The sequence below is a fragment of the Vigna unguiculata genome, chromosome 9, assembly GCF_004118075.2.
Source record: "Vigna unguiculata cultivar IT97K-499-35 chromosome 9, ASM411807v1, whole genome shotgun sequence".
Classification (NCBI taxonomy): Eukaryota; Viridiplantae; Streptophyta; class Magnoliopsida; order Fabales; family Fabaceae; genus Vigna; species Vigna unguiculata.
The window spans coordinates 12532017-12557500 of NC_040287.1; the positions used below are offsets into that span (position 1 = coordinate 12532017).

The 25484-nt window shown below is 37.1% G+C and overlaps 1 protein-coding gene across 1 annotated transcript; it reads left to right on the plus strand.

Moving 5' to 3' along the window:
• The first annotated feature begins 11452 nt into the window (after positions 1-11452).
• LOC114163457 lies at positions 11453-12874 on the plus strand. Its single transcript, XM_028047768.1, has 4 exons — positions 11453-11680; positions 11840-12069; positions 12414-12498; positions 12653-12874. Exons 1-4 carry the CDS (start codon positions 11453-11455, stop codon positions 12872-12874), a joined length of 765 nt encoding a protein of 254 aa, XP_027903569.1.
• Positions 12875-25484: the final 12610 nt, after the last annotated feature.

A 25484-nucleotide genomic window follows, 5' to 3' on the forward strand; every position in this document is an offset into this window, starting at 1 on the left:
GATTTTTTTTAATTATGTGTTAAGAAAAACAATAAATAATTATTATATTTGAAAAATAAATAATTTATATAATATTATCAAGTGTTATAATTATATTTGATTATAAATATAATATTTAAGTTTATAATTACATAATATAAAAAAGTAAAATCTGTGAACTTTGAGTACATTTTTACGATAGCAATCATATAATAAATCTACTTCGTCTTGTCTCGTGTATACGCGTACGCATGTGTCTTTTTTTTTAATTATGCGTTAAGAAAAACATAAATAATTATTATATTTAAATAAATAATTAGTTTATATAATTTTATTAAGTGTTATAATTATATTTGATTATGAAAATAAAATTTAAGTTTAGGATTACATAATATAATAGTTAAATCTTTTGTGTATATTTTTATAATAATAATAATCATTTAACTATAAATAAGTAGTATTTTTTAAATATCAATTCCTTAAAACTAATGGAGTGATCTTTGTAGTCATTTACAATATTTTGTTGATTTACATGTGATTGATGTAAAACATGACATTAATTGATGGATGACTAGAAGTTGAAGTGTTAAGATATTTTAGTTTTGGAAAATGATATTTTAACTCTCTCGTTTTGACTCCTATTGTACTCCCTGACGTAGATGTCTAATTTCCTTTTATTTTTTATTTGCAAAACTGAAAGTGGTAAGAGAGGGAGGGAAAAAGTGACGAATAGAGAAAGTATGAAGTGTGAAAGAAAGACGGTTACGGAAAAAACACTTCTAGAGCATTCCCCAACAACAAGTTCTTCTTCTTTCCAAACGTTTTATCCCTCCCTGTGAAAGCCAACGCCTTTCTTTCGTTTTCTTCTCTAAAAATTTAGGGTTTCTTTTCTTTCAACAATGCCACACATATTTCCCTAATTATCCTATTTTGCCCCTTTTTTTACTTAAATTCAATTTGGCGACATGGAAAGCGGTGGGTCCGCTCCGGAGGCACCAATTCCGAACGCCAACACTAAGTCACCATTTATGAGTAAGATTTACGAATACCCTTTGTAAACTAGTAACATTACGTTGTCTATGGTAAGCCACTCAATATGTAAACCAGATTCAGTGAATTAAAACACCTCACTAAGGAATATGGAAGGTATATAGCACATGATGAATTCTTGTGTTGGATAATTGATCCATAACTCCCACATGATAGACATCATGACTCTGAAACTATTAACAAATGACCATTTATATACTAAGTATTGACCTACGCAATACTTTTTGCACACAATAACAGTCTGTGGTAAGACACTCAACATGTAAACCAATTTCAGTGAATTAAAACACCTTACTAAGGTATATGAAAGCTATATATTCAACATAATGAAATCTGGTGCGAGATAATTGGTCCATAACTCCCACATGACACACATCATGACTTTGAAACTATTAACAAATGACCATTTATATACTATGTGTTGACCTACACAATACTTTTTGCACACAATAACAGTTTGTGGTAAGGCACTCAACATGTAAACCAATTCCAGTGAATTAAAACACCTTACTAAGGTATATGGAAGTTATATATTCAACATAATGAAATCTGATGCAGGATAATTGGTCCATAACTCCCACGTGGTAGACATCATGACTCTCGAACTATTAACGGATGACCACTGATATACTAAGTGTTGACCTGCACAATACTCTTTGCACACAATAACAATCCGTGGTAAGACACTCAACATGTGAACCAATTTTAGTGAATTAAAACACCTTACTAAGGTATATGGAAGCTATATTCAACAGAGTAAAATCTCATTCTCATTTAATCTCATACAATATACATGGCAATCATACCTCATGCTTTTATAATAAAACACTCTTTCAGGCAGACAAGCAACCACATCAGAGAACCAATCAGAACTAGAGCACGAAACCTGCCCCAGTCTCGCTTAGGCTAGAAGTTCTCGCTTAAGCGAGCCCTTCTCGCCTAGGCGAGAGCTCGAGCAATGGAACAATGGCTTCTGCGATTTCTCGCTTAGGCGAGACCTCCTCGCCTGAGCGAGATTACTCCTCACTCAAAATGAAGGCTTGTCGCCTGAGCGACAGTTCGAGTAGAAAACCTGAGCGAGCTTTTGCTAGTCTTGCCTAGGCGAGGCACACTCGCTTGGACGAGAAAACCAGTGCTCACTATAAGACCCAAGAAATTTAAATAATTATTTAATAAATACGAGTAGTATGAGCCTTTAAGGCATTTAATGCGGAGTGTTGTGACAGGAAAAAGTACTAGCTCAATTGGTTGAGAGTACGTGATTATGTGAGAGGACTTGGGTTCGAGTCCTATGTTTGCCAATTGTATGATATTTTATTATGTGTATTATTTTACTGATATGATTGAATGTGAGTCGTGATAATGTAATCCTATAATTATAGTAATTATCACGAAACATGAATTGGTTGAATTGGTTGTGCATTGACTTTGTAATTGAGGGGTTGTGGGTTTAAACCTTGCTAAGAACGAATTAACTTCTTTCTTTTTGCCAAATTTTCTTTTGGCATGAAGATGAAAGGGTAGAAAAGCCTAGCTACAAAAGTGATTATGTGACCCCAATAAGGCTTATAGCATTGGGCCAACGCCTAGGCCCATTCCTTTTTAATTTCTTTTTAGGCTCTGATACCACTTGATGAGGCCATCGGCGCCGTTGATCGGCAGAAATGTACTCTGTTCGACAGAGACAGCCTCTGGCAGTCATTTGTTCGGTGAAAATGACTGGAAAACGCAGCGGAAGGTTTATAATCGGTGAATAACGCTCGAATCTCACTGGTTTGGAAACCCTAGGAGGATAAATCCTCATCTAAGGTGAAGGGTTTGAGCAGAGACGAAAGTGGGAGTGTTCTCAACCAGATTTATCATTCATCTAAGCTATGTTACAAAGAAATGGTATGCCCTTTTATAGAATTAAAGGCAACCAGGAGAAAGCAAACAGAAGAAGGTGAAGGTCGTCTAACAACATCCTAACGGCAAGAATAGTTGCTGCCTAAACAGAACCCTAACGGCTAAGGATGGAAAACGTGAACGAAAACCCTAGGTTGGGTTGCTACACGTGATACGTTGGTTCACGATACTGAAGATACTGAAGAGAAAGGCGCTCTTATTTGCGCGGATGGAAATGCAGGTGTGGGTTGGATTGATGCGGATTTTGGTTGGGCGTGAAGGCAGAACCCTCACGGAGCGCAGCCCTCTCAAGAACCCTAGTGGCTGGTGATGTAGAAACCTAGCTGCGATGTGGGTGTATTTTAGGCGCAATGAATGGATCACGAGCCAAAACCCTAATTGCATGATGCTAGTGAGCCAGAGGTGTTCAAGGTCAGGTTGGGAGTTCGATTCCCACTGGCAACAACCCACCCAGTATGAATGGACGGAGAAGGGTGATGGGTTGTGGTGCATTGGGCTATAGTAACCTGACAGCCTCTGGGGCCCGAGGAGGGGTAGCCAGGGATGTTACAATTCCTGTCATGATAATAATAATATGTCTGCCTATGTTGACTCCTTGGGAAAATGGTGAGTGACAAATCGTGAGAACAGATTAGCATTGTGGGAGGAAATGTGTGTAATTTGATTCCAAAGGATTAAGATAAGCGAATGGAAATAATCGAATTAGGCAGGATGTTCAATTAATCATAGGTGGATTGGGGTATTTTCAGCATGATAGAGAGTGAATGAATTCAGGAAAGGGAAGGAGCCACTCGCGGGTGCATGGAAAAGAGAGGTTTCTACCAGGAGCTGATATATCGCCTGGCGGTACGCTGGTTGCCGCCAGGCGACGACGAGAGTAGGTGCAGTTTGGCAAGCTGAAGTGATTTGGGCAATGAGAGGAGAAAACCATGTACGTGGATGTTAAAATGAAATTAGGTGATGAAATGGGAAGGGATAATATGAGTATGACATTACAGAATGAGACTAAGGAAGAGGAGTGATGATGTGTTTTATATCTATGAGTGGTGAAAGAAGGATATAGAAAAGGAAGGGGAATGTTAATCCTACCAACAATTTTTACGTATTGGAAAGATTAGTTTTCTTTAGGATTGGTGCTTTTGGAATGTGGGATTGTCAAGCCTTGGTGAGTTAAAGAATCAATATTAAATTAATGAGGAGAGAATTGGATACTAAGGATTGTATGAATTATAGTATAAAGGAAGTAGATTGCTTGATTTTACGACATTAGGTTAATAACTCTTTTCTTAGGACTGATTGAGCCATTTGTTAAGATTAGAGAACTTGATTTATCACATACCTAGAATCCAGGAACATATAAATATGAGTTATAGCAAATTGAACGGATTGAGGTATGCCGGGTGATTAGGAATGAAGTCCTGATAATTGAGAGTGTGGTGATGTCTTTGATAGAGTTTTTAGATTAAGGAGTAACCTAATCGGGGCACCAAAACCAGCAGAAATACGCTACTGGTATGGCGTTTGGCGGCTTGGGTGTGTGCGCCAAGCGATAGGAGCAGTAGGGAGGTTCCTGCAGTTTATGGCGCTTGGCAACAAGGTGGCGGCAAGGTGTGACCTGCCAGGCGATAGACTTGCAACAGTGGGACTGCGAGAGGCTAGCACTTGGCGGCAAGAGGTGACATGCCAGGCGATAGCGGTGAAATAGGGGTTATGTTCGTGGGCCTGACGCCTGACGATGGGGCTTGTACCGCTAGGCGATCTGTGCAGGTTTCGCCTAGTGGCGCTTAGGTTGTGCCAAGCGGTAATGCTGCAGATTGTGACTTGTGTGTGTTGCGTTTTAAGCAATGATGCTATACTTGGATCAGAAGATGTTGTGCCATAAGCAGGTAGGTTCATGGATGGTGGTGAACGCGTGATGGTATGAGCGGGGAGGTTCATATCTAGTTACTCTCGTGTGAGGATACGAGCGAGGTAGGTTCGTATCCGTGCTCACACTTGAGAGATGCTGCGTGCGGAGAGGTATAGCTGGTTGATCACATGTGTTGGATTACGGGCAAGCAAGTCCATAGAGCAGGACTACAAGCAAGGAGGTTTGTAGAGTAAGACTACAGCGGGGAGGTTCGTAGAGGCAGGACCACGAGCCGGCAGGTTTGTGTGAGCATCATAAACCCTGAATCTGAGGCAAACTATTTGTGTGTTGTGAAGGTTGAAAATCCTTGGGATAAGGTCTTGGCCAATAACTAACTAGGATGAATAAGATGGGTGTCTTGCTTATATTCGGTTACCTTATATGTTATTTTCATTTTATAAGCTCACCCTTTCTGTTTCTGATTGGCGATGATCGTGTGATTTGTTACACGGGAGCTGATGATACTACAGGTGATGTTTTGGATGCATAGACGACAAAGAGAGGGCTAGTTGGGACATTATGATCTGGAGATTTTACTATGTTTTCTTTTATTATTGTAATGTATTTTGGGAATTGTAATAATTTTATTACTGCTATTACATAGTTTTTGGCGTTTGAATAACAATTTTAAATTTTCCCGCATTTGGGAATGATAATATTACGACTTTTGATTTTCACCTATTATTTATTTATTTAAATTAAGTAATTTCCCTTAGGGATGTTACACTCACCACTGTTCACGCGTGCAACATCCAAGCATTCGAGACTCAATTGACATTTATCAATATTCCAGACAATCACAACAACACCCCAAAATCTTAAACACGAAAAAAAGCTAAAACAGGGCGGATATGAAGAAAACACGAAAACCTAGTTTCCCTTACCTAGAAAGATGCTAGCAGAAGGCACAAGCACACAAAATGGAGGATTACTACCGCTCTAGGAGCTGATTTTTGAGCTGAAAATACTGACACCAGAACCAATAATGAGGTTACTAAGATAACCCTAGTCGGAACTACGACAATAGAGACAGGGAAGTGAAAGTACCAGTTGGTGATTAACTTACATCGAGTAAACGAAGCTTAGGTACCTCGGAGAAGAGCCTTGATCAAACCCTAGCAGAGCTCTCTATTAGAGAAAAGAGAAAAGGGGAGTGAGCTATTTTTGCAAGTGATTTTAGAATGAAAAACCAAGAGGCTGGAAGTGAGTCTTTGAGGGAACCCTAAGGGCTGGCCCTTAGGTCCACCAGATGAGGCTAGGCCCTTAAACTTTTAGAGTAGAAAAAAAATAAGTGGGTCTTAAATAAATAATAATAATAATTTAAATAATAATAATAATAATAATAAATATTTATTAACACTAATCATAATAATAATAGTCAAAATTTATAATTAAAATTTTGAGTTATATATAAAATTAAAATAAAATGCGTATACATATGGAATAACAAAAAAGTATATATATAAAAACTTTAACCAATATTTAAAATAAATTGGCCAGATGGAATCATAAAGATATGAAGTTAAATATAAATTATTCCACACACACGCACGCACACACACGCACACACACACCCACACACAGTTTGGTATGAATTTGATATGGGATATGAATGAAGGTTGGTCATAAAGTTTGGCATGAGATTGGTATGCATGATGAATACCTATTTTGGATGGCGAAACATGATTTGTATGTGGTTAGGACGTAATTCCATGAGTCTCTAGGTGAGACCTCATGGTGGTGCCTCAGTTGGTCGGGACGTAATTCCATGACCCATGTTATTAGGAGTTCATGGTGGTGCCCGATCTATATAATTTAGTAAGGATTCAAGGTAAGGTTGCATCTTGACACTCTAAAGAGTTAGTTTGTCTCACATAGAGTGTACTGACTCTAGTGGTGAGAGTAGCAGGAGGCCTGAAACTCATTAAGGACTAACCTTGTGGGTAGGCGATGAAATATTGTAACATATACCTCGATAGAGCAGCTCAGTAGACCAAGAAGTCCACCACAAGTGCAAGCATCCGCTGAATCCGACTAATTATATGTATCCGGATGAGTCGTGTCTCGAGTCTTTGTGTATTGTGTGCAAGTCATAACATGATTAGGTGATATTTGCATTTTTTTATTATGGATATGTACGTAACTGTATGATAAATTGTTTTCTGCTCTAGCTTACCCTTTTTGCTTATTTGATTGCTATGTGTGTGGTTCTTCTCTTTTGCGATGATCATCAATTTATTGATGTGAGCTGAAGCGAGAGGTACTCGTGGTCGATAGGGAAATGATGATTCCGCTGCTGAGCTTCGTGGGATGGTCTTCGTTTCTCCGAGTCTTATTTAGGGTCGTGGCCCATGTATCACCTTATTTTGAGTATTAATCATTTATTGTAAATTCTTGTACTTAATTCAGTATTGGCATCTTGGTGTGCCTTATTTTTCCTCTGAGTATTTTGGATAATTATATGGAGTGACGTTATACTCTGAATCTTCGCTCCTTATATTATATTGTGTGACGTTTCATTTAATTGAGTTTAATTATTAAATGGAGCGTTACATTTATGGTATCAGAGCGGTCAATCCTTAGAGTTTGTGGACTTGGATGTCCGCTTAGCTTTCTCTATGTCATTTTGTGTGCTCTTAGTTAAGTTTGTGTCTTATCTAGTCTAACTTTTGGTTTTCGTGTGTGCTAGTGAATTATGGCACCTCCTCGTAGGACCTCTCAATCCTCTTAAGGCGATATACTAGATATCGCTAGGACAATAGAATCGATGGGATGTTATGACACAACAGACACTGCTATGATGTAGCAACACGAGGCATCAATGCAGCGATAGGCAACGTCGCTTGAGCAGCAATAGCTGGTGATGCAGTAGATGGAGGCTGCTAGGGTAGCTGCGGATATGGAAGCCCTCCGTCAGCTGGAAGAGAACAGGATAGTTGTATCCATCTTTGGTTCTGAGACACGACCTGTAGTCAGGGAATGAAGTCTAAAGGACTTTCTGAAGCATCACCCGGTGAAATTTAATGGCAAGACTACCATAGATCAATGGCTAAAGGATTTAGAGCGTATTTTTTATGCAAAAATGTGCCCTGCGGAGAACAGACTAGCCTTTGTAGTATATATGCTTACAGGAGAGGCGGAACATTGGTGGATCAGCATGAAGTCCATCATGGAGGAAAGAGAAGAACCAGTCACGTGGGAGGCCTTCAGGGGAAAGTTTCTATCTGAATACTTTTCCGACAGTGTGAGGTACGCGAAGGAGATGGAATTCCTCCAGTTGACCTAGGGAGGGAAATTAGTGACTGAATATGCTGAGAAGTTCAAGCACCTTAACCGCTTCTACACGTTACCACTCGACAAATAGTGGAGATGCTGCAAGTTTGAGAATGGTCTCTACGGTGTTATTAGTTTGATGGTGGCCCCATTATCCATCAAGGATCTTGCTGCCCTGGTGGAGAAGGCCAGAGTGATGGAGAAAATGAAGAATGAGGTAGAACGTCAGTGCCTGCCACAACATCAGAGGATTGGTGAACCATCGGGGTCCAAGCCGAGACATGAGGAGAGGAGGAAGCCTTATGACAGACCTCATCACTAGTCTCAAGGGTCCTGGAACTTCCCCACATAGCAAGGTCGAGTGCAGTGCTTTCAGTGTGGAGGCCCTCACCTGAGGAGAGTATGTCCACATATGGAGGGTTACCGCAGATGCAACAATTATGGCAAGGATGGCCACTTTGGTAAAGATTGTCCTTCCCTTGCTAGGGTAGTGGTACGACCTCCAGTTCAGACTCCTGCGCAGAACCAGCAGAGGAACAGAGGCAACAAGCCCCAAGCGACGGGCAGAGTTTATGCGATGACAAGAGTAGAGGTTACAGGCTCTGATAACCTTGTTATGGGGTATTGTATGATTGTTGGGGTGAAATTTTGTGTGCTATATGATTCTGGAGTGACACACTCCTTTGTGTCAGATGCATGTGTGAAACTTTTGGATCTGCCAGTGTGTAAGCTACAGTGTGAACTTGTGGTATCTACTCCGACATCGGGTTTGGTCAGGATGTCTTCCTTGTGCATTAGATGTCCAGTGGAGGTGGAAGGGCGCAGATACAGGGTGAATCTGATATGCCTGCCTCTACAAGAGTTGGAGGTGATCTTGGGTATGGATTGGCTATCTGCCAATCGCATTCTTATAGATTGCCGAGAGAAGAGGTTGTTGTTTCCCGACTCAGAAGAGCCTGAGTTGGTATCTTCTCAAGGGGTTATGAAGGAAATGCAGGAAGGCGCTCAATGTTTCATCATCTTCACGCACCTAAAGGTGGAGAAGGAAGAAATAACGTCAGTGATACCAGTTGTGCATGAATTTGAAGATGTATTCCAAGAGGAAGTGTCAAGGTTGCCTCCGAGTAGGGAGGTGGAGTTCTCAATTGACCTGGTGCCTGGAATCGGTCTAGTGTCGATGGCTCCATATCGTATGGCCCCGACAGAACTGGTAGAGCTAAAGAGTCAGATTGAGGAATTACTGGGGAAACAATTCATAAGACCTAGTACTTCGCCTTGGGGAGCACTAGTGTTGTTGGTGAAGAAGAAGGATGGAAGTTTGCGTCTGTGTGTGGACTACAGACAGTTAAACAAGATGACCATCAAGAACAAGTATCCCCTTCCGAGAATTGATGACTTGATGGATTAGTTGCACGGATCGTCGATGTTCTCGAAGATAGATTTGCGGTCAGGATACCATCAGATTTTAGTGAAGGCGGATGATGTGCAGAAGACGGCCTTCGGGTCTCGATATGGGCACTACGAGTACTTGGTTATGCCTTTCGGTGTGACCAATGCTTCGGCTATGTTCATTGACTACATGAACAGGATCTTCAGGCCATTCTTAGACAAGTTTGTCGTAGTCTTCATAGACAATCTACTTGTCTACTCCAGAACTCAGGAGGAACATGCAGAATACCTGAGGTTGGTACTTGGTATTTTGAGGGAGAAGCAGTTGTATGCGAAACTGTCCAAGTGCGAGTTCTTGATGGATAAGGTGCAGTTTTTGGGCCATGTGATATCTACACAGGGCATTGCAGTGGACCCGGAAAAGGTTGAGGCAGTGGTTAAGTGGGAGAGTCCCAAGTCGATCACAAAGATCAAGAGCTTCGTGGGTGTAGCTGGCTACTACAGGAGATTCATAGAAGGATTCTCCAAGATAGTGGCGCTTTTGACACAACTTACCCGGAAGGACCAACCTTTCGCCTGGAGGATAAATGTGAGGAAAGTTTCCAAGAGCTTAAGTGGAGGTTGACGAGTGCTATGATACTTGTGATCCCTGACGTTGTTAAACCTTTTAAGGTTTATTGTGATGCCTCTCACCTAGGGTTGGACTGTGTGTTAATGCAAGAGAAGAAGGTGGTGGCTTATGCTTCAAGACAACTTAAGGTGCATGAGAGAAACTACCCCACTCATGACCTGGAGTTAGTGGCTATTGTGTTTGCCTTGAAGATTTGGAGGAACTATCTCTACGATGCTCAGTTTCGTGTGTTCAGTGATCATAAAAGCCTCAAATATTTATTTGATTAGAAGGAGTTGAACATGAGACAGAAAAGGTGGATGGAATTCTTGAAGGACTATGATTTTGAGCTACTTTATCATCCGGGAAAGGCAAATGTGGTAACGGATGCCTTGAGTAGGAAGATTGTACATACTGCACACCTTATGATCAAGGAGGTGGAACTGCTAGAGAAATTCAGGGATATGAAGCTGCAAATGGAGTTGGAATCTGAATCCATTAGATGTAGTAACCTAACTATATCTAGTGACTTCCTGGACTCGGTCAGAGAAAGACAATTGTTGGGTGCCAGTTTGAAAAAAGTTAGAGAGCAGCTTGGGTCAGATGAGACAAAGGATTTTGCCATGGGTAATGATGGCATATTGAGGTTTCAGGGCAAGGTGTGTGTGCCGGATGATGTTGAGGTAAAACGGTTGATCCTTGAGGAAGGGCACAAGAGTCGTCTTAGTTTGCATCCTGGCATGACTAAGATGTATCAGGATCTCAAGGAGACCTTCTGGTGGCAGGGTATGAAGAAGGATGTTGCACAGTTTGTATCAGCCTGTTTGACATGTCAGAAGGCGAAGGTGGAGCATCAAAGACTCGGTGGAATTCTACAACCTTTGGAAATACCAGTGTGGAAGTGGGATAACATCTCTATGGATTTTGTGACCCATTTGCCAAGGACTTTTAGGGGGCATGACACCATCTAGGTTATAGTGGATCGACTGACCAAGAGTGCTCATTTCTTGGCGATGAACTTGAGGATGTCTATGGCCCAGTTGGCTTAGTTGTACATTAAGGAAATCGTGAGGTTGCATAGAGTGCCGTCAAGTATAGTCTCTGACAGGGATCCGCGGTTCACTTCACAGTTTTGGCAGACTTTGTAGAGTCCTTTGGGATGCAAGTTGACTATGAGTTCAACCTATCATCCCTAGACCGATGGTCAATCCGAGAGAACGATTCAGTCGCTTGAGGACTTGTTGAGGACCTGCGTACTGGATCATCTAGGTGCTTGGGATGATGTTTTGCCCTTTATAGAGTTCACTTACAACAACAGTTTCCATGCGAGTATCGGCATGACACAGTATGAGGCTCTATACGAAAGGAAGTGTAGGACCCCTCTTTATTGGTATCAAGATGGGGAAGCAGTATTGGTTGGGCCAGAGTTATTGGAGCAGACCACCACTGAGAAAGTGAGAATGGTGAGAGATAGGATGCAGGCCTCTCAAAGTAGGCAAAAGGCTTATGCAGACCGCAGGACGAGGCCCTTGGAATTCGTGACTGAAGATCACGTGTTCCTGAGGGTGACCCGATCACTAGTGTGGGAAGGGCTCTCCGCTCAAGGAAGCTTTCTCCTAAGTTCCTTGGCCCTTATAAGATATCGAAAAGGATTGGTGGTGGCTTATGAGATTGCATCGCCTCCTTAGTTGGCAAACCTTCATTCGGTGTTCCATGTGTCATAGTTGAGGAAATATGTGTTTGATCTGTCTCATGTGTTGGAGGCCAAGGATGTGCAGATCAGGGAGGATCTCACTATGAAGGTACCACCAATGACTTTAGAAGATAGCAGAATTGAGGAACTTCGGGGAAAACCAGTCAATCTTGTCAAAGTTATCTGGGATCGGAGGATATGTGACTCTACTTGGGAGTTGGAGGAAGACATGAGGATGTCGTGTCCATATTTGTTTCCCTAGTAAGTCTTTATTTTCGAGGTCGAAAATTTTCTTGTTGAGGAGAATGTAAGGCCCAATTATTTATGCCCTAATGTTTAAGGGCTGGCATTAAATCTGTTGGGCCTAAGGGCTGGCCTATAGGGTGCTAAGGCCCCTAAAGCAACCTAACCCCTCTCATTTTCAGCTCACTTGCCAAAATTTGTACTCACACACTCTCTCATTTTCTCCACAGAACCTCTGCTAGGGTTTATCCCTTTATCCCGTTCAAGCTAGTTAAACTCCGTTCTCCCTCAACGTAAGTTAGTTCTTGAACCATAACCCCTTTCTAAGTTATTTTCGTGGTTTATGTTGGGGCTCACTGTAGTAAATCCAATCTTCCTTTTGTGCCACTGTCTCCAACTCTTAAATCTACTCTTGGAGCTGTTGTGGTTATGGGCTTAGGTGTCGAAGTAGTTTGTTAGCTCTTTCCAGGTAAGGGAAGCTAGAACTCTTACTATTTTTGTGTTTTCATTACATATTATTGGTCTTGCCGCTTTATTTCGTGCTTTTGATGATTGAATGATGTTTGGAATGAGATGAATATCTATTGTGAAATTGTTTTAGACAAACTTGTATGTTGACTTGCGCGAACAATGGAGAAAATCGGATAATCTCGCCCAAGCGAGTGGTGCTCGCCTAAGCGAGAGTATCAGGAAACCCTCTCTGGTGTTGCGCGAGCTGTCGCTCAGCCGACATGCTCCAGTCTTGAGCGAGAGGCCATCTCGCTCAGGCGAGGAGGTATCGCCTAAGCGAGAGAACGTGACAGCACCACTGTTCCCTCTTTGAGTTCTCGCTTAGGCAAAGGGAGCTTGCCTGAGCGAGAGAACACTCTCGCCTGAGCGAGACTCTTCTGCCTGAGCGAGAAGTTGGGCGAGAATGAACCATGTTCTGTTTTCTCCTTTGTCTTGGTATGTTTGCCACATGTTTGGATGAATTAATATGTTAAAGGCATGAAGTGAATAATGTGCATGCATGGGATTGGTTCATGGATTGAATATGATGAGTTTGGTATGTGTAAGACCTAGTAAATTCATATAAATAATAACTAATAAAGTACAAGTAATTGTGGGTTGAGAATAACCTAAGAGAATTTCTTGACAAGTCTTATATAAGAAATAGTTCTAGCTCAAGTGGTTGAGAGTACTTAGTTCTATTGAGAGGACTTGGGTTTGAGTCTTGATGTGCCATTAGTGTGATATTTTAATTGTGTTTTATTTTACCAATATATTATGAGTGCGAAAGCATGGTTTAAGCTTGTATGTATGTGTGAATTAACATGAATCATGTGATAGTTTGTTGGTATGCATGTGTTTGATAGGTAGGAAGGATGTGGGTTCGAATCTTGGCTAGAGTGAATCTGGAAATCAGAAAGGTAGTAGTTTAGGTGTAGTAATGGCTATTAAACTTTAAATTTAAATTAATTTCGTTTTTTATAATTTTTTTATTTATTTTGGGCTGAATTGGTGAGAGGGAGAGGAGTGAGTGAGAAAACAAAGAGTCATAGTGTGTGGCAAGTGAGTTCGGAGAAATTGCAATCTAGAGAGGGAATTAGAGTGGAGGCAAGGAGGGGAGCTTTGGGAAACAAGGAAGAATTCATTTGGAATTGTTTGAAGCTAAAACATCAGGTAAGGGGAGCTGCACCTAATTGATTAATGAGTGAATAATGCATGTTTTGGTTGTATGTTGAATGCATGAGCCTTTTTTTTCTTTCGTTTTTGATGTGAAAATCATGAGGTTCACGTATAACTGTGTGTTATCGGTTCGCGTGATTAAACTGTACACGAATGAAATCTGAAAGCATGATTGGGGTCTTTATGTGCAATTGGGGGATTGGGTTGAATTAGTGGGGCAGCCTGGTTCTTTCCGCATAAACTGAGGCGGTGTTAAAAAAGAAGTATCTGTGAACTATTTCATTTTGTATGTTCTTAACTATTTCATTTTGTATGTTCTTAAATTTTTGTTGGTGGCATTGCAAGGCTAGAATTAAATAAGTAGATTCTTTTCTTTAGTAGGTTTAAGACAATGGTTATTTTGATGGGACATTTTCACCTAACCCTTGGTACTCTCTCCAATTTTACGTGTGGTGACTTATGACTTGCAAGCCTTTTGGTTTCAAATAAAGTAACCAAGCAAAAACACTTTAGTACACCAAATTGGGGTCTACGAATTTTGTCATTGAAATTGTCAGTAAGTGTGGGTTCCTTTTGTGGCCATGAATCCAAGTTCTTTCTTTTATTCTAGTCGCGGGTCCCATTAATGTTTGAGTTGCATTAAAGTAGTATTATATTGTCCTTGATATGTGTGTGGTTTATACCTTTTACAATGCATATACAATGGTACCTATTGTTTACATGATGGATGGATTACGTGATTTCAAAATGGAAGTCATGGTTCACTTTGATTAAAAACGGTATATTATAAGTATTATTATTAGAAGAATAATATGATTGAGTGGTAAATGATTGAGTGTAGGAGAGTAGTTTTCTGTGTGGATAAAATAGATTATAGAATAGTTCTATTTTGGTTGTTGTTTGGTTTACTGCATGGTACTAAATTATTATTTTTATTTTATGACCATTGGAAGAATTGATTTTGCTTAGATGAGTTGCAGCTTGAAAAGGAAGTTCCTTGCTTTGTTTCCACTGCATTATTTTCATATGAGATAGTAGAAAAAAATGCTTTCAAAGTGTTAATGTTAGTTAATTATTTTCTTTGGTTATTTTGATATTTAAGGTGTTTGAGTCCTTTAATTATTATGAAATCAGTGGTGAGTAATTTTTGGAATCCTGACAGTAATATAGTTAGATTGGATAAGTAAAACAAAATTAAAGTTATATTAAAGTTTACGTGTAATATAATTTGTATAAAGTTAAATATATCGTACAAGAGTTAAAAGTTGGATGATCTAGTGGAGTAAGAATATTTTTGGGTGTCTTAAGTTTTGGTTTACGGGTAATGGATTCTTCTTCCAAGGTGCAGTAAATGTTGTTTTTATATATTATTTTATAATTGTATAATGTTGATAAAATATTATATGAATATAAAGGTTAAAAGGTTAATTTATTATTTTAGTGGTTGCGATTATAAATTTAATTATTACATGCATTTTTACTTTAATGGGGTATTTAAATATAGACAATATAATATAAAATTTTGAATTATTATATTATTTTAAGATAATACAATAATATTAGGTGATTACGGTATTGTGGGCTAAGCAGTTGCAACCCAATTTTTGTCTGGCGGCGCTTAGGCAGCGTCAGGCAATAGTGTAGGGGTAGGGGTCCGTTGTAAATGGATTTGCATGGATGGGCTTGATGGCTTGGTCAGGAACATGCTGGATTAGTTACGAGCGGGGAGGTTCGTAACGAAGATTTGAGATGCGTGATTGATGCGGGCGGGGAGGTCCATATCTGTTGTACTCTTGTGTTGGGATACGAGTGGGGAGGTTCGTATGTTCCGTGCTCACACTTGAGGCTACTATGAGCGGGGAGGTTCATAGTAGGTGTTCATGCATGTTGGACTACGAGCGGGCAGGTTCGTAGAGTTGGACTACGGGCGGGGAGGTCCGTAGAGTTGGACCACGAACGGGTAGGTTCGTGGAAGCATGATAATCCCTAAGGACCAAGGTTGTGAATGGATCTTTCTCATATAGGTTATGAGATTGGGGTGTAATGTTATAAAGAAATCAATAAACTAAAAATTGACTAAAATAGATTGGGTGAGGCTTAATGTTTATTATTTTATTGTTTGTATTATTTTTCTTTCTCAGCTCACCCTTTCTGTTTGTGTGTTTGTGTTTGGCGATGATCATGTGACTTGTCACGTGGGAGTAGATGTGAATCCAGGTGAGAACGCCGATGCATAGTGACAGAGCGGGGCAGATGATGGGGGATTTTTCTCTATGTTTTATTTTCATGCATTTTGTAATAAATTTTATGATGTTTTTTCTCTATTATGAACATGTCATAAAGATGGAGTAGTGTGATTGAACTACAGCGAGATAAGTTTTAAATTTTCCCGCGCTTGGGAACTTTATATAATGTCTTAATTCCAAAAGAAAATTTATGATATATGCTTTATCTAGTAATATCCATCTAGGGTGTTACAATATGAATTTGATATGGGATATGAATGAAGGTTGGTCATAAAGTTTGGCATGAGATTGGTATGCATGATGAATACCTATTTTGGATGGCGAAACATGATTTGTATATGGTTAGGACGTAATTCCATGAGTCTCTGGGTTAGACCTCATGGTGGTGCCTCAGTTGGTCGGGACGTAATTTTGTGACCCTTGTTAGTGGGAGTTCATGGTGGTGCCTCATCTATATAATTTAGTAAGGATTCAAGGTAAGGTTGTATCCTAACACTCTAAAAAGTCAGTTTGTCTCACATAGAGTGTACTGATTCAAGTGGTGAGAGTAGCAGGAGGCCTGAAACTCATTAAGGGCTAACCTTGTGGGTGGAGGATGAAACATTGTAACATATAGCTCGGTAGAGCAGGGAAGTCCACCACAAGTGCAAGCATCTACTGAATCCGACTAATTATATTTATCTGGATGAGTCTTGTCTCAAGTCTTTGTGTATTGTGTGCAAGTCATAACATGATTGGGTGATATTTGCATTTTTTATTATGGAGATGTATGTAATTGTATGATAAATTGTTTTCTGTTCTAGCTTACCCTTTTTGCTTGTTTGATTGCTATGTGTGTGGTTCTTCTCTTTTGCGATGATCATCAATCTATTGATGTGAGCAGAAGCGAGAGGTACTCGTGGTCGACAAGGAAATGATGATTCCGCTGCTTAGCTTTGTGGGATGGTCTCCGTTTCTCCGAGTCTTATTTAGGGTCGTGGCCCATGTATCACCTTGTTTTGAGTATTAATCATTTATTGTCAATTCTTGTACTTAATTCAGTATTGGCATCTTGGTGTGCCTTGTTTTTCCTCTGAGTATTTTGGATAATTATATGGAGTGATGTTATACTCTAAATCTTCGCTCTCCTTATATTATATTGTGTGACGTTTCATTTAATTGAGTTTAATTATTAAATGGGGCGTTACATTACCAAATACCAATTAAAACTCCATTCATAATTAAAAAAAAATTAAATTAATTAATGAAATCAACTAATTGATAATATACCTTTAGAAATTGTTCATATACTTATTAATTATAAATGTATAAATTTAAAAGATTTCAGTATATGAAAAAAAATCAATTCATAATTAGAAAATTAAAAACAATTATTGGAATTAATTGGTTAATTAATATAAAATAATTTAGAAACAAATCATAAAATAGTAGTATTAATAAGTTAATAAAAAAATAAAAAAAAATAGAACAATTGATTATAATTATAATAACAAATAATAATAGTAAAAATATATAATATAAAAAAATATTCAAAAGAAAATATAATTATTGAATAAAATTATACTATCAATAATAATGATGATGATAAATATAGAATTAAGGAAGAGAATGCAAATTGAATCTTTAATTTTTAAAATCAAATATAATTACTATAATTAAGATAATTTGTCTCCACCATAATTAAAAAAATAAATTAATATTGAAATTGACTTTATAAATGAAAATAATAAAATGTAATAAATTTAAAAGATTTTAAAATATATGAATAAAAGACTACCTATTCATAATTAGAAAATTAAAAAATTATTCCCGATCATATTCCACAATAAAATAATTATTACTTTGAAAAGGTTAAATTTATAAAAATTTAAAATAGAAATAACCAAATACAATTTGATTAGTTTGGCGGTATGAACGATAAGAAATGATAAAAGTAGAAGGACCAATATTTTTGCAATCGACCCAATTTGAACTAAAAAAGTAAATTATTTTCATTAAACTAAAACATCAATCTCCATTTTTATTGTTTTTCTTATTAAAAATATTTATAGTATCACATTATTTTCCTTTAAAATATCTTTTAACAATAATATTATCATGTCTTTTACTTTCTTATCCTACTTATATATTATTATTAACACATTCAAATTTTATTTATTCAAAATAAGTTGAATTATATTTGTTCCTGCAGAGAACAAATAAGATGAGTTAAGCACAAGCGTCACCTTACCATGTAGTCCGCTATCTTCTCAGTTGGCCTCTTCCCGGTCGATACATGTCGGATTGGACCCAGAAGGGGTTACCTGCAGAAGGGACTCCGAATCTCAAGTGAGTCAAAACTCTCAAAAAGGTCAAATCTGTGATTAATGAATACGTACCTTTAATTACTAGGGTCCACGCGTATTTATAGAGCATTAATGATGTCTGGTTATCCCGTGGGTCGAGCCTTGACTTGGGCTCTAGCTTGGGCTGTGAGTGGGCTTGGGCCCTAATCCAGGCCCTTAAGGCCTATTGAACGCGGGGGCTTCCATTTTACTAAGTCTTCAAGAGCGGTCTGATCCGTTTACTTCTTGACTTGTCGGATGTCGTCCTTGGCCGCACACTGTCCTAAGTTGGCCGCTTTGTTGTTACTTTAGCCTTTATTCAGTTATGAGTTTGAGTCCATGCCGGCCCAAGTCGTGTACTTGGGTTGTTTCCGGCATATATGTGAGGGTTGTCATTTATATGGTTAAGTTGACCAGGTCCGGTACAATATTATTTTTCCTAAATAAAATTAAAAAAAAAATTACAGGCTAATTTGTAATAAAATTAAGATAATGTCTTTCCTTCTCTTTATCAAGCTGATAGAGATATCTTATCATAATATTTTCCAAAGCCACATGTAGAAAAAGAAAATAAGATAAATGAAGTTTATAAAGATTGTCCAATTGGTAAGATCTGTTACTTCTCCAAGATTATTTAGACATAAACTTCTTACATTTATCTTTTGTATAAATTTTTATCCAAATAAATTCAATACAAGTAAAGAAAACATAAGGCAATTAAAGCCATCCAATTTTGATCACATCTTATAAGAATGACACAAGTTTGGGCTAATTTAACAAATAAAACCCACGAATATGAGAAAAAGAGAAATAAATACTATATAATCTCAGTTACAACTTCAAATTTCCACCATTAATATGACATGGAACTATTACTTAGGACCAATGTCCTTAAGGGTACAAATATGCTCCTCTCCCATAGTAGACATAAGAGATATAACCAAATCTTTGCCCTCAACAAATCCATCATTGATCTGCGTCATGCAGATTAAAATCAGTATAAGAATAAGCAAATTATGAAAGTTTAACAGATGATCAAGATCATGCCAAAGAAACAAAAAATATTTCTTCCAAGTTTAGAGATACGCAGAAAAATCAAATGCATTTGTTAAGAAAACCCATCTCAAACCTTTAACCACAAATCATGAAAAAAGAACAAACCTTTAACCACAAAACATGAAACTCATTACAAAACTTTAATCAAAAACCATCAAACATGAACAAACCTTTACAAACTTAGCATATCTTTGTCATATAAAAGGTAAACATCCAGTTAGGATTAGATACAATAAAACACATGACTATGCATATAATGTTGCAACATCATATACCTTATTAAGACTTCCACAAGTTGTATGCAGCAATCCATTTGCCTAGAAATTTTCACATGGTTAAACCAATAAGAAAAATCATATGCTTTATCTAAAGTGGTTGAAAGCATATAACATCTTACGCTAATATGTTGGGGTAAAATACTAAGACCAAAATCAATTATTTTCAAGGTTTCTTTGTTATCCACCAGTACATTCTCAAGCTGCAAGGACATAACAACACTTGTGTGAAAAATGCAAGACCATATATAACCATGTGGTGCAATTTGAGCTTGAAAAGGGAGAAAAAGAACCTTGAGATCCTTGTGGAAGACACCTTTAGGGTGGCAATAGCTCACCCGATCAATCAACTATTGGAATAACTTTCTATATTCACCTATTAGACATTTACCTTTGGCTGTCTCTGAATATAGAATTCATCAAATGCCTAAAATGCATCAATGACAAAATATAGTCTTCATTAATTTATATTGTTTTACATGGAAATTCAAATATCAGTTATTTATTAGATAATAACATTATTATTCATGAGAATACGAAATATAGAAATTAGTATACCTTATAATGCATTCAATATATAAGAACATAACTATTAAAAATACAATCCAAAAATGTAAATAGACATTGCCCTGAATAACACTCGAAGATTGCTTCAAATGGCATTGGTCTCGTGAAATAGACAATTGTAGAAGTGCTATACAATAAACATGTCATAATTTAGTATAGTGTGATAAGAATAAACCAATCTTACAAAAATGATAAAAAACCTAATACATATAATAATAGAAAAAACCAAGTTCATGTAAATACCATTTACAATCATTTGAAGCCTAAGTAGTAAACCATGTGATGGCTTAGAAATCGTACCTTAGAAAGAAGAGCCTTAATTTTCACACATTAAATCCATCTGCAACATCCTCACTAATCAAGCGTGGATTCCACAAGATGAGGGGTCTAGATTGCCATTGTATGTATAATTTGAAGAAAATTGTAAATAATACAAACACACACAACAAATATACTATAAGTACTAAAAGAACTAAGATGTCATGGTCAGATCTACAACAACATATCCAACAACTACTTTAGTAGGTGATTAGTGCAATTCAAAAGTCATAATCATATACATTAAAGTATACCCCACGACTATTTTTTCACCAGGATAAAACATGAAGCCTTAGAAGTTACCTTGCAAATGCAAAGATAACATCTTTCCACCGATACTTCTGAAGGACTGCACCAGCATATGGAAATATGGCTTTAACTCTTTGACAATCAATTAATGAAGCTCATCAACTTAGGAACATGAAAGAACATAGAAATCTTAGATTTAGAAAAAAAAAATAGCAAAGACAATCAAAAAAATTAGAAGAAGAACCTTCAAGTTTATGGTGACCACAAATAAGTAGAAGAACAATGTAACCTTCAAGCTTTAACCCAAGAAACACAAAAGAACATAAAAATCTTATATGTAAAAAAAGAAGAAGGAGAAGAATAAAGAAACAAAAAAGTAGTATAAGAAGAACCTTAACTTCAAGCTTATGGTGACTGGAAATAAGTAGAAGAACAACATAACCTTCATTCTTCAAGCTTTAACCGAGGAAACACCAAAGAACACGAAAATCTTAGATGCCGAAAGAAAGGGTAACAGAGAGAAACAAAAAAGTAGCAGAAGAAGAAAAAGAACCTAACAAAAACTAACAAAAACATCTTACCTTATCAACTTTAATTTAAGTAACACAAATCTCCAACAAATAAATAGAGAAAACTTTTATGATCAAAGGCAAAGAACACAAAAATCTTACCTCAATAGATGAAGAGCAAAGAAATAAATTTTCCTCCTTCCACGGTTTGGCACACAAAGAAAACTAAGCACAATGTATTATACAATCTTTTTGGAAATTAGCTCCAAGATTGCAAACTGCAAACTAATATGACAAATCCAATCACATTCATTCATCCATAGTGTTCTCGCCCTTCAATTACACATTCCAATTTGTATGATTTCATTTTCAATTGGGGAAATGCAAAGACGTGATACAGGGAGCTTTCTGATACTTTCTGGAGAGTAAGTAAGTGACTAAAAAGACAATAAAAGGAACACGTGTCAGAAAATTAAATAAGGGTTGTTGTGTAATATCCCTACCAGTTTGTTTTCTTATAGTTATTCATCCACAGTGTTCCCGTCCTTCAATTATGCATTCCAATTTGTACGATTTCAACTTCAATTGGGGAAATGTAGAAACGTGATATATGGAGCTTTTTGATACTTTTCGGAGAGTAAGTAAATGACTAAAAAGCCAATAAAAGGAACACATGTCAGAAAATTAAATAAGGGTTGTTGTGTAATATTCCTACCAGTTTGTTTTCTTATAGTTATTCATCCAGTGTTCCCGCCCTTCAATTACGAATTCCAATTTGTACAATTTCAATTTCAATTGGGGAAATGCAGAGGCGTGATACAGGGAGCTTTCTGATACTTTTGGAAAGTAAGTAAATGACTAAAAAACCAATAAAAGGAACACGTGTCAGAAAATTAAATAAGGGTTGTTATGTAATATCCCTACTAGTTTGTTTTCTTATAGTTATAGTAGATTAACACAATTGTGTTGTGTTCTTCTTTCTCTCTCTTCAAAACCCTTCTTCCTTCACCCTCCCCAAAACTCAAACCAACTGAAACTTTCTTTTCCTCACAGAAACCTGACATAGAATAATTAAGCATGTACTCGCACAGCTTTAGTAGAGGACTACTTCAACAAAGTGTGATATTTAACTTCACCTTCGTGTGTGGAAAACTATAAACTAAAGTATGTCTGATTAGTCATTTCTCATTGATAACATCAACCAACAGGTAATGTTGGTGGTGCACTCCTTCTTAGTTGTGAATAACTTCTTCTTTGACATGATTTCACATTATTCAAGGATGAACAGTATATTCAATGGTAAGTGGCATAATAGGAAATGCAATAAGTAATTATAAAAATATGTAATATAATAATTTCTAAAAATAATAACAATAACTAATATAAATATTTAAAAAGTATTAAGAACAATTAATATAACTAATTATAAAATTAATAACAATATTTAATATAACAATAATTATTCATTATATTTTTTCTCGATTATGTTTTCAAATTAAATATATCTACTTCCATTTCTTGTCAAATTTTGTGGACTCCTTATAGGCATAGTTAAATTAGTTGACTAATTATTGTTGATATCTCCAGTTAGTCGGGTAGTCGTTCCTCTCATTTGTTTTGCAATCATCAAAGTTTAACAAGCCGATCGAGTTTAGTGAGTGTAACCATCACCATAGGACACAAATTCTCTAGTGTAAGTCATCTTCTCTAAACACGACTACCTAAAGTTTGTATTTTTTTTTCAAACTGTCCATTTTCGTAATTTTTTGATTACTTAAATAACACACATAATCATTACAGCCATTTGATATAATAAATGTTTAATTTGTTTTAAATTTTTTAAGGTGTACGTACAGACACATTAAAAAAAGGGTTAAGTATGATTTTAGTCTTGAACTTTGACCTAAAATTTGAATTCGTCCATGTTTGAAACTTCAATACATTTTTGTCTCTAAACTTTAAAAATGAATTAATACAGTCATTTTAACCAAAGTACATTAACTTTTTTTTATGTGTCGAACGCGTTTCAAGTTAGTATTGAAGTCGTTTACATTGTTTGGTACATTCCCGATTCAATATCTACTGGGAAATGCGTTTGACACCTAAAAAAAAGTTAACGTAATTGGGTTAAAATGACTATATTCATTCATTTTTAAAGTAAAATGTATCAAAGTTTCAAATAGGGATGAATTCTAATTTTGGATCAATGTTTAGGGACTAAAAACATACTTAACCCTTAGAAAAATCACGAGAGGTTGTGCAGCGTGCTCCACCTTTACTAGTCCTTTCCATTCACCATCATGTCGCCCTCGATCAACCGTTGGATGCTTCACCACCGGAAGTGTTTCTACTGGCCTGGAATCACCATAGTTTGCACTCTACAACACGATGTAGCATGTGCTTCTGGATTGCATGAGCTCTCTATGCATGGGCTTCCGGATTGTTGAATCTGGATTATTGCCTAGTATTGTAGCAGATGTATTGACAATAAAATTTTGACAACTTTATCTTACAACTTGAGGTGACATTTTCTAAGTAATTTTAGAATATAGAGAAATGAGAAAATGGAAAAAAAGGAAGCCACTTAGAAGATGCCACCTCAAGTTGTAAGAGAACTTTGTCACAATTTAGTTGTTAAAAAATCATTTTCTTTAATACTTTTAACATATTTTAATCAAGGATGAAATAGATATATTATAGGAAAGTAATATAGTAACGTATAAAAATTGATAATTTTTCTCACAACCATACGTGGCAATCAGTTTTAAAGTTTTTTTTTTTTAATTTGTTTAATTCCACGTTGGCCATGTTTGAATGAAAGCGTGAGAGAGAGAAAGCTGGAGTTCGTGGGAGAAGTGGAGAGCAGTTTGTTGGTGTTGGAAAAGACATCCATTGGTCTGAGTAGTAATCCAATATTTCTTTGTGATTTCCCCATTAGTGGTGTTGATGGAGACATTGTGGGCTTACGCAATGGTGGAAAGTGTTAGTGGGTAGTGTCTGTTATCCATTTTCGTGGAAAGGGTCCATTTTTGCAGTATTATACTGAGTGGTGTGGATATTGCAGGAGCGACATGTACTGTTGGTGATCAGAAAGTTGGTTGGAGGTAAGTAATTTTTTCCAAAGTGAGTTTTAGTGTTGATTATTCTGTCTTGATGGATGGGTTTTACTTTGATTTTTGTGGGGAAAGTCAAATTTTTTTTTCGTTTAGGGTTTACTTGAATTTGATTTACCATGTGGTGCCTCCATGTCTGTGTTCCGATGAAGGAAATGAGTTTACATGTTTTGGTTTTCGATATAGGTAATAATTTTGGTGTTATTTCCACATTTGTACCACATTATTTGAATGACTTTAGGAATCTTGACTACAATTTCATTCTGGTTTTGGCTACAAGGTGCATAAGGTACTGAGTTAGTGTTTGTTGAAATGGCGGACAAACGAAAACAACACTCATTAGAAGAAAATGTGAAGAAGGAAGTCAGTAAACTGAAACCATTAGGGAGCAGACAGAAAGCATATGTAAGTAAAAAACCTTTTAATTTTTTTTAAATGCCTACGTGTCAACCTAGCAACGTGCCACGTGTCAAAGTCAATGTTCTATATTACCCAAATGATGACAATCTGCAAACTTGATGACAATCACGAAAACTCTAAACCCAAGAGGAACGTACTCACCTCGTCGATGATGATGATAATCTGCAAACTTGAAATCGACAAATGCAGAAATTCCTAGGTCCATGTGCTTGAACAGCGTAATCGCCTCCCAAGTGCTCGAACAGTGAACCTCAGCCTGCACAATCCCTAATTGCAACATTTGCCCCAAATCTTTAATTTGAACCTAATTACTCCAACTCATTGTACATGTAATACACCACAATTAAACGTAATACAAACAGTGACACATCTATAGTGCTTTGTTACTGATTTAAATGGTGTCATACAAAAGGACTAAATGAAACAGAAATTGTGAAAATGAGGACCATTTTAAACACTCGGTAAAAATTAGGACCATCCGCAACAAACACTACGAAAATGAGGACGAAAAATGTATTTAAGCCAATTAAAAAATGAATGCAGACATGGAGAAAGTATATAGGTACATGATACCACATGATATTTCACGAGAATTTCAAATTCACTGAAAATTTATTTATTAAATTGTCATAATTATTTTCATTTAACATTTCTTTTTCAATAACTAATCAAAATAATCTATTTAATA

Bases quoted from the DNA above. Each gene is read 5' to 3' on its own strand.
- LOC114163457 (XM_028047768.1), top strand. From the start codon at position 11,453: ATGACACAGTATGAGGCTCTATACGAAAGGAAGTGTAGGACCCCTCTT. The intron at 12,070-12,413 runs GTAAGTCTTTAT...GGCTCACTGTAG, and splicing joins TGTCCATATTTGTTTCCCTA to TAAATCCAATCTTCCTTTTG. The intron at 12,499-12,652 runs GTAGTTTGTTAG...AAATTGTTTTAG, and splicing joins TTATGGGCTTAGGTGTCGAA to ACAAACTTGTATGTTGACTT.